We start from the raw sequence: 10,853 nt of genomic DNA on the forward strand, positions 1-10,853 counted from the left end.
GAGCAGATTGCTTGAGTCCAAGAGTTTGAGATCAGCCTGGGCAAAACACTATCTCTACAACACGCTGAATCCCTGACTAAAAAAAATCAGGCAGGCATGGGGGCATTCGCCTGTAAACCCAGCTACTCAGGAGGTTGAGGTTGGAGAATCACCTGAGCACAGGAAATCAAGGCTGCAGTGACCCAAGATTGTGCCACTGCACTCCAGCCTGGGTGACAGAGTAAGACCCTGGAGAGAAAAATAAAAGAAAAAAGAAAGGAAAGGAAAGGAAAGGAAAGGAAAGGAAAGGAAAGGAAAGGAAGAAAAAAAGAAGGAAAGAAAGAAAGAGAGAGAAAGAAAGAAAAGGAAAGAAAGAGAGAAGAAAGAAAGAAAGAAAGGAAGGAAGGAAGGAAGGAAGGAAGAGAAACTGATATGGGATGGGTGCTGTGTCTCACTTTGTAATCCCAGCACTTTGAGAGGCTAAGGTAGGCAGATCATGAGGTCAGGAGTTCAAGACCAGCCTGGCCAACATGATGAAACCCTGTCTCTACTAAAAATACAAAAATTAGCTGGGCATGGTGACACATGCCTGTAATCTCAGCTACTCAGGAGGCTGAGGCAGAGAATTGCTTGAAATAGCACCAGCGAGGCAGAGGTTGCAGTGAGCCGAGATTGCACCACTGCACTCCAGCCTAGGCTACAGAGGGAGACTCCATCAAAGAAGAAAGAAGGAAAGAAAGAAAGAGAGAGAGAGAAAGAAAGAAAGAGAGAGAGAATGAAAGAAAGAAAGAGGAAGGAAGGAAGGAAGGAAGGAAGGAAGGAAGGAAGGAAGAGAGAGAAAGAATGGATGTAGTGTTTAAAAAGACTTTCCAAGTCTGCAGATGATTCCTCACAATCATCATTATTAATGAGGACACCAAGACTGAAAATGAGATAATTATTAACGTGACATCCCAGACCCAAGCGATGGCAGATCCAGGCACTGGATGCCCTGGGTTCAGTGCTGGCTGCCAATCCTGCAGCGGTCCAGCCCCTTCCTTAGTGCCCCCATTACCTCCCAGTTCCTCAAGCTGTAAATGAGGCTGTTGAGCATGGGAGTGAGGACTGTATAGAAGACAGAAGCCACCTTGTCATGGCTGGGAGCCCGATAGTGCCTAGGCCTCAGGTAGATGAACATGACTGCTCCATAGAAGAGGATGACAGCTGTCAGATGGGAGGAGCAGGGGGCCAGAGCCTTTTTCCAGGCCTGAGAAGAGTGCATTTGCAGCACAGTCCCTAGAATGCAAGCATAGGAGGCCGCGATTGATGACGGAGAATGGGGAGAGAAGCATGAAGACACAGCAAGCAAATATCACCTTCTCAAACAGGGATGTGTCTACACAGACCAGCTTCAACAGGGATAGCATTTCACAGAAGAAATGATTCACTTCCCTCAAGCCACAGTAGGGGAAGTTCATTACTACCACCATCTGGATCAAGCCATCTGTTATCCCAAAGGCACAGGAGCTCCCAGTAATTTGGAGACAGACCCTCTGATTCATGAGGATGGGATAGTGAAGTGGGTGGCTAATGGCCACATAGCGGTCATAAGCCATGAGTCCTAGTAAGAGCCCCTCGGATCCTACAAGACAGACAAAGAGGCCAATTTGTATGCCACAGCCCACAAAGGAGATGGACTTCCTACCAGACAGGAAGTTGGCCGCCATCTTTGGCACATTGGTACAGACCAACATGAGTTCCATGAGGGAGAGCTGGCTGAGGAAGAAGTACATGGGGGTGTGAAGTTGAGGATCCATGTAGATGAGGAAGATGAGGGGGATATTCCCACAGAGGGCCACTGTGAAGACCACCATAACCACAGAGAAGAGGACAAGGTCAGCAGTACTGTGGGAGAAGATGCCCAAGAGGATGAAGTCATTTGTGGATGACTGTTTCGCCCATGTCTCCATGGCTCAGTTGTTATTCCTGGCCACCCGAGAATATGGACAAAATGTATTACATTGCCTGACATTTCTTTATAGACCTCTGCATGCTATGTCTTTAGTCAGCTATTTTGTGTGTAACTTATTAGATCTCAACAACTGAAGCTTTGGGTCATAATAGGAGACACTCCTTCATGTCTCCCTAACACAACAATCGGAGCCCTCCTGGCTCCTAGAATTGGACTGCATATATGTGCTGTATGTATGTTCATCAAGAAGGGTAGAACTGAGCTGTTTCATGTGTCATAGACCTTTGGACAACCCTCTTCATCAGGCAAAGTCTTGGCTGTGCTGTATGAAACCAAATCTTTTATCTGAGATCACATGTACTTGGGAAACTATGTTTAACGAAGCTGAAAGCATTTCATTCCCAGAAGATATTCATGTGTTCTATAGAAAGGAAGGGAAGAAAGCAGGTGTTGCTCTTCAGTCTGCAGTCTGTATGCTCTGAGAGTTTTCTTAGGCTAACTACTCTGTTACGTTCATAATATAGGAAAAGAATGTTCTCCTGTTGTGCCCTACATGAGAAAGGAAGAGTTGTGATGGATGCTGTCATTGTCAGTCATATTGAGAGTGACAGGAAGTCACAGGGCCAGTGAGGAGAAGCAATGACTTGGTACCCAAGACTCATAAGAACAGTGAGGTTTTAGTTATGCTGGGACTTATAAAATAATCCCACAGTCAGAGCTGCAGTAGAAGTGGCTAAAAAAGCAGTATAGGTAATATGTGCTTCCTAAGTTACCTTTAGTAGAAATTGAAGTGCCTTCTTTATGAGATCCTTTTAACTGATATATTTCACTTGGATTTCTGAGTCATTTATTCACTGTTTTATCAAACAAATTTCCAATGAATTTATTTGGAGCCTGCTAATAAAGAGGGACTTACCTTGATATTTAGCCAAGAATTATTTTTTGTTTTTGTTTTTTTGAGACAGGGTTTCATACTGTCACCAGGCTGGAGTGCAGTGGAATGATCTTGGCTCACTGGAACCTCTGCCTCCTGGACTCAAGCCACCCACCCACCTGAGCCTCCCACAGGTGCCTGCCACCATGCCTAGGTTACTTTTTTTATCTATTTTTGTTAAATACGGGGTGTTGCCATACTGCCCAAGCTGGTCTCCAACACTTCAGCTGAGGTGATCTGCCTGCCTTGGCCTCCCAAAGTGCTGGGATTGCAGGTGTGAACCACGTCCTGCCAAACAATTTGTCCTAAACACCTTAGTATAGAGAGGCATCAGAGACATGATCTGATTTTACATGGACAAAGCCAAGTCAGGAAATAACATCATGCATATTAAATAAGACAAATGTTCCTTGACAGTAGAATATCTGAATCCAGGGCAAATAACAGAACAGATAATTACAAACAAGTGGAAAACATTGCCATATTCTGACCCACCCTGCAAAAATAAAGCCAAAGGAAATTCAGACCTCATCTGCAGGCCCTCCGTCACCACCCAGCCCTCCTTTTCTTCTGCTCTCCCCAGAGCTCTGTGGGCTCCTGTCTCCCTGGCTTCCCTGCAGTTTCCCTCACACAGCAGGACAAGGTCACCCCAAGGGCCTGGGGACTTGCTCTCACCTCCATGCAGAAGGCTCTTCCCAGGCTGGCCCTGCCTTGCTCCCTCACCTCCTCCTCACCTTCTCAGGAAGGCCTTCCCTCAGTACTCCATTTAGAGTTGAAATCCTTCCCCCTCCTTCTCCCTTCCCTGCCTTGGCTCACATAGCACACAAAGCCAGGAGGCGGGCTCCAGACTCTTCATGAAAACATTTTTTTTTCTGTTTTCCCAACTAGGACCCAAGTTCCCTGGTACTTCTGGTGCTCAGTGGGATCCCCGGCTCCTGGAACAGTGCCTGGCATCTATTGTGCTCTCAGTAACCATGTGATAAATGAATAATGATTTTGTTATGAAATACAACTGAATTTATTATTGCATGTCACCTGCTCATTTTCAGACTTTCCTGCTGGGTGTTTAGTTAATGGCTTCACTTTTCTTTTTAGAAACCACAACATGGAAGGAGCCACCATGTCTCTGCAATATTTCCCAGGGATGAAAGGACCCTGTCCCACATCAGCCCCCACCTGCCTGCTGCTTCACCTTTGCTCTCCCCATGCATCCATCTTTGTTTTTCTGCTGTGGGCCACTCTCCACCCCAGGGACCTACGGCCCAGTCTCCAACCCAGACAGAGAGAGAGGGACAGGAAAAGGTGAATAAGACACCAAAGAAAGGGAGAAAGAAGTGGGTCAAACGAAGAGGATGAGAAGAAAGAGTGAGGAGAGGCACCACACCAGAAGGCAGACGCCCCTCCAAAAACCTAAACAATTATACCCTGATGGAGGCAGGCAGTAGGAGGAAGAGTAAGTGCTGATGAACAAATGGGGACATGAACCAGGAGCAGAAGCTGCAGGGAGGAGTCAGGGGGCAACAGGACAAGACCCTCACTCACCTGTGGGTGGATCCCCTGCAGGGGAACAGACTCAGCAGGGACGCCTGTGGAGGAGTTCCTAGTGTCAGGACCAGGCACTCATCCTCCTGTGTTTGCTCCCACTGGGGTCAGGGGGACAGGAGGAGCCCCAGCCCCGACCTCCTTCCTCAGCCCTTGCTGACCCCTCGTCAGGCTATGGAGCCCACGGCACCCTCGGCCTCCAGTGGCCCCTCAGGCTCAGAGAGCATGACTCATAGAGACCACAGCCTCCTTTTAGAGGGAGAAACAGGCCCAGAAGGAGCTGGGCAGGAGAGGCAGAGCCAGCAGTGGTGCTCCAAGCCCACCCAGGATACCAACTTGCCTAGAGGACACCCTGGCTCAGGCCCAGGTGGCAGAACTACCTCCTGCTGCCCACACTGGTACTGAACACAGACATGGGGTGAAGAGGGGGAGCTGACTTCAGACCTCAGCTCCCAAGGGACCCCACAGGCTCCAGCCCGGAACAGGCACTCCCAAGATTACAATTAAAGAGACCCACAGAGGGGCCTGGGGACAGGAACAGCAGCAGGGCCGGTGGAGACAGTGTGAGGAAATCCAGTTAGAGGAGGAAGGATACAGGTGTGGAACCCGAATATCTGAGACAGGTGTCAGTTAATTTAGAAAGTTTATTTTGCCAAGATTGAGGACATGTGCCCATGACACAGCCTCAGGGGGTCCTGACAGCATGTGGCCAAGGTGGTCAGAGCACAGTTTGGTTTGACACATTTTAGAAGACATGAGACATCAATCAGCATATGTAAAATGAACACTGGCTTGGTCTGGAGAGGCAGGACAACTGGAAGCAAAGGTGGGACAACTCAAAGTGGGGAGGGGGGTTCCAGGTCATGAGTAAATAAGAGAAAAATGATTGCATTATTCCGAGATCCTGATTATGGAGGCAACCAGATATGCATTTATCTCACTGAGCAGAGGGGCGACTTTGAATAGAATGGGAGGCAGGTTTGCCCTAAGCAGTTCCCAGCTGGACTTTTCCCTTTAACTTGGTGATTTTAGCGCCCCAGGATTTATTTTCCTTTCATACAGGAATGCAGGGGATATTCTTGGTGTTCTATAGGACCCCCACATTCAGCGCCTCCCAGTGACCCCCAGTGCTGTCATGGGGTCTCCATCTCATACCTTGTGAGAGGGAAAGAACAGCACCACATTCAGAAGAGTTGGATGGAGGCATATGGGCCTTGGGTTATCCCAAACCCTGACAGATATTTCTGCAGGGTCAGTGCCTTCATGGGTTGCTGGGTAAAGGGCTGAGAGGTGCAGTTCTGATGCTGCTGCCTGTGCAGGCATGGGCAGCACTACCTTTCACTCTCAAGAGCGTCCAAGATGGATGCTACATTTCGTGGTCACTCTGTGCTGTGCTTTATGTCTCATGGAAACAGTTCTCTTTTCAAAATGGCAAATTCATTGGAAACCCAATGGTAGAGTCACCAACTTATCTGTTCCTTTCAACTCTTTGGTTTTGTTTGATTTTACTGGTTTCCTTTCATTTTCACAACAGTAATAAAGTGTGTTTCACCTGCCATACAAAGCTATTGGGGGCTTCAGCTGGAGGCAAAACTACAGAACTTCAGTCAGATCAGAGGGCTGAGGGGAGATGACGGATCATGCAGAGAGGGTCCAGTGTAGGGAGTGGATGCTGTGGACCTAGGAAAACAGGCCTCGGTCACGTTGGCTCCAGGGACAGCAAAGTGGGCTTTACAGAATCTCCCTAGAGCACCACACTCTGTCCCAGCCTCCCACGTGGCTATCCCTCCACAGCCAGCTGCTCTGCCCTGGGTCTGCACAGGGGCCTGGTGTTTCCCCTCCACACTTTTGATCAAGCTGTTCTCCCCTGGGAACTACTTTGCCTCCTGTCTTCTCCTATTGAAACTTAACCACTCTATAGAGAAACATCTAAAACTCCCTTTTACTCTTCTAACCTTCCAAAGACTCCATCCACAGCCCACTCCTTTGCTGTGAGTTCCTCCATGACAACATAGATGAGCCTGAAGGACTCTGTGCTTAGTGAAATAAGCCCGGCCCAGAAGGACAAATTCCACGCATCTCACTCATGTCTAGAATCTAAAACATACACATCAAGGCAGGGGATACAAAGGCAGATCAGAAGCTGGGGCTAGGAGGACTGAGGAGATTTTGGTCAAAGAGTATAAAGTTTTAGTTAGACAGGAGGAATAAATTTTTGAGATCCATTGCACAGCCTGGGGACTGTAGTTAATAATAATATATTGTATACTTTGAAATTGCTAAGAAAGTAAATTTCTAATGTTCTCAGCATTTGATGTGGATGTTGGCCTTAGTCCACCAAGACCCCAGTTCAGTTTGGTATGAATAATTTTAAAATATCCTCACAAAAGGAAGTCCAAGACCAAATGGCTTCAGTGATACAGTCTACCATAAATTGAGGGAGGAAACAACATCAATCTTCCAGGGATATTTTAATAAGGGAGTGAAGACTCTTCCCATTCATTCTATGAGGATAGATAACTTTTTACCCAACACATGACAGGGATGTTACAAGAAGGGAAAGAGGCCATGAGAGAGACCATTCATGAGAGAGGCCGTTCTCATGAATATAGACACAAAAATCTTTAACAGCAAAATGTTAGCTAATTGACTATAGTGATATATAAAAAGAATATTACACAACAAAAGTTATATTAATTCAATGAATGTTACAGTGGCTTAACATTAAAAAACCAACCTGTGTAAATGTTTTAAGCATACCCAGATTTGTGTGAATCAGGTGTGGTTAGACATAAACACATAAGTGCCTGTCATGGGGGAAGACATTTGTATACTCACAGATTCCCTAGAAACAAGAGTAAGGCACACCATGCATGGCCATGTAGGGACATAGCAGGGTCCTCTAGGAGTCAGGGGGAGCTGGGAAACGTGGGTTGAGCCTGAATTGTGGTTTCTGTGGGGAGGAATGGACAAGGCTAAGCAAGAAGGCTTAGGACTAGCCAGTTTGAGTAATTTCCGTGGGTTCTGGGACATAGGGGAAGTTCCTCGCTGTTGGTACCTGCCCTTGGGTGAGTAGGGCAGGTGGACAGGGTCCAGAGAATGGGAGCCCAGTAAGGAGGTGGCTGGAATGTGGGTTCTGGGTTGGTTGGTCTGTAGAGGAAGGGTGAGCTTGAGATCATCTGTGACTGTCTCTAAGAATGAGCCAGCCTGGGAAGGGCAGTCCTTCCAGAGGTCAGCAAGGCCCCAGTGTGTCCAGGCACCAATATACAGAAAACAAAAAGGTATGATTAACACAGTAAATCAAAATATGAGCAGTAGAATGGGGAAAACATGATCATCTCAAAAGACGCAGAAATGCCATTTAGTGACATTCAGCACCCATTCACAATCAAGCTTATAGCAAGCGAGGGATGGAAAACAACTTCTATTTTCCATTGTCCATGCTTTTTTTTACACTTGAGATTTTCCTTAATAAATGTTTAAAATTGTTCATGTATCTAGAATGAGTCTAATAAAGATGTGCAAAGAGCCTATGCCACAAAACATTGCTAAGGGAAATGACAGAAGTTAAATGGAGGGATATACCATTTTCATGGGGTTGGACACTCCACATTGTAAGACTGTCTGGTTTGTAGGTCCAATGCAACTGCAATCAAAATCCCTGCAGAACTTTTGTAGAAATTGCTGATTCTGAAAATTATATAAAAATGCAAATAGCCAAGTATAGTCAAGATGATCTTAAAAAAAATATAAGTTACAAGATAGTAAGATTTATTTTTAAAACCCAGCAATTAAGAGAGTTGGTATGACCACAGAGATAGGCAATGGAGAAAACAGAAAAAAGAGTCCAGGAACACATATTCTATTTTATAGAACAAAGTATTGCCTGACTGAACAAAATCAAAGAAAGAGAAAGAAAAGAGATTCAAAACACAACCAGCTTGAAACCAAACAAGTTAGAAATAATAGTGACCATAGCCAAGAATTTTTTGAGTACCGTGCCAGACACTGTCATCTCATTCATTCCCCCAGCCATTACTAACCTCACTTAACAGACGTGTGCCAGAGGCACAGAAAGGTAGGTGAGAGAGAGCAGTTTGTCAGGTCACACAGCTGTCAGTGGTGGAGCTGCAGTTCACAGCTAGGTAGTATGACCGGAGAGCTAATGGTCAACAATTTCAGATACTGACAAGTGCTATGAAGAAAACAAAATATTCTACTTCAGAGTGTTTACTTAAAAAAAAGAAAGAAAGAAAGAAAATAAAACGGGGTCACTCATGTGTTAGGAAGAGGCCGGTGAGGGAAACTCTGGAGAACTGTACATCAAGAGCATCCCCAAGGGTGACACATTAGGATCAACATCCAGTGGGACTGAGAGCAGCAGACAGATCCAGAGCAAGATAGGAGATGCGCGCAGGTCAGACCAGCCTAAGGGAAGGTGTTGAGCCAGCCACAAGTCTCACCCTCTGCTGGCCCCCAGCTGCTGCTTCAGGGCACCTGATGGCTGGGCACAGCAGGGAGGAGAGGGAGCCGAGGGAAATGAAGGATCTTATGAGGCTGACACCCTTGGGTCTTTTGAGTTGCCCAACCAAATGTTGGTCTTCCTCCCACCAAAGACTATGTGTATGAGCTCTTCTGAGACCCCACCTCCCACACATCAGCCCCACAAGACGGGGGGCCTTCAGCTCTTCAGTTGCCCTGCTGGGCTGGTAAACCTGGACTCTTGGACCACCAGCCCCAAAGATTTGCTCAATTATGCCTGTAACATTTACGAAGAAATTCTACCCATGTGTATCATATTTAAAAGTCAGCTTCATTATGTGCTATTTTTTTTTTGTAGATTCTTATTTCTGTGGCTGTGGTAAATGGTAGGTTCAAGCTCTCTTTCAAGATGTCTTAAGCCCAGCCAGTATCTACAGTAGCCATATAGCTCTCGGGAAGCACTGCCCATGTCCCTCCATGGACTCTTCTTTCACTCCACCATCCAGGCAGCTCCAGTCACTCTCTCACACTCAGACCTCCCTAAGCAAGGGTCAGGGAACAGTTCCTGTGACCCCTCCTAATTCCTGAAGCCCCTCCATCGGCCTGAGAGTGTGTGGGATGCACACTGCCTGAGACCTCTGCTCAGGAAGTCCAGGTTCTACAAGTCTCACCTGTATTGCACTAATTCGGACATGTCACATCTTTGTTTTTGTTTTCAAAATGTGTTAACATTTTCACTGGGCTTCTTATTTAATGCCTAAGATTATTACCTCATTTCTGTGTGTGTTTTCTAGTTATTTTCTTTATTAATTAACTCCTAGCTTAATTAGAACCTAATCAGATTTCAGTGCTCTAAAATATTTTGGGACTTGATTTATGGCCCAGTGTGTGATCAATTTTGGTACCTGTTCTGTGTGTACTCAGAGAAAATGTATGTTTTGTGGTAGTTGGGTGCAATTTTCTGTGTATGTCCACAGATCAAGACACCACTCAAATTTTTCAAATTTTATATATCCTTACTGATATTTTTGCTACTTTGCTCTAAAATAACTAAGACATGTGTGCTAAAATCTCACACTATTATTGCAAACTTGTCTATTTCCACTATTTTTTTTCTTGAGATGGAGTTTCACTCTGTTGCCCAGGCTGGAGTGAAGGGGCATGATCTTGGCTCACTGCAACCTCTGCCTTGCAGGTTAAAGTGATTCTCCTGCCACAGCCTCCTGAGTAGCTGGAATTACAGTTGTGAGCCACTATGCCAGGCCTAATTTTTGTATTTTTAGTAGAGATGAGGTTTCGCCATGTTGGTCAGGCTGGTCTCAAATGCCTGACCTCAAGTGATCCACCCACCTTGGCTCTGGTATTAGGGAGTGAGCCCCAGTGCCTGGCCTATTTCCACTTTTAGTTCTGTCAAGTTCTCCTTTGTATATTTGAGGCTATATATATATATGTGTGTGTGTGTGTGTGTGTGTGTATGTGTGTGTGTGTGTGTACATATATATATATTTGTTATATCTTCTTGGTGGGTTGATTCTTTTATGAAATATCTTTATTTCTAGTTTAGCTTAATGCTTTTATGTCCACTTTGCCTGAATTTAGCATTACTTCAGCACATTTGTTGTTATTGTTGGAAGGCGATGTATTTATTCATACTTTTGTTTTATACCTGTTAATATCCTTAATTTTAAGAGCAATTTTTGTATGTAGTTTATGCTTTTTTAAAAAAATTGAGCCTGATATCTTTATCTCTTATTTGATGTATTTAGTGCATTTACATTATATGTATATATATAAAATGTCTGGATCAGTTTGCTAGGGCTAACTTAACATAGTACCACTGACAAAGTGGCTTAAACAGTAGAAATTTATTTTCTCACAAGAAAACAAGTCAGTTGGAATTAGGGCCCACTCTAAGAACCTCATCTTAATTTAATCACCTCAATTACACCCATCACCAATTATAGT

General features: G+C 45.3%; 1 protein-coding gene across 1 annotated transcript; it reads right to left on the reverse strand.

The window, feature by feature from the left end:
- Positions 1–976: 976 nt before the first annotated feature.
- On the reverse strand, positions 977–1,928 carry LOC108295083 (olfactory receptor 2V2-like). Its single transcript, XM_017517113.1, is given in 2 exon segments — positions 977–1,282; positions 1,284–1,928. Coding segments are annotated over 2 exon segments (951 nt in total).
- Positions 1,929–10,853: the final 8,925 nt, after the last annotated feature.

This window comes from Cebus imitator, unplaced genomic scaffold (genome assembly GCF_001604975.1).
Source record: "Cebus imitator isolate Cc_AM_T3 unplaced genomic scaffold, Cebus_imitator-1.0 Scaffold618, whole genome shotgun sequence".
NCBI classification, from domain to species: domain Eukaryota; kingdom Metazoa; phylum Chordata; class Mammalia; order Primates; family Cebidae; genus Cebus; species Cebus imitator.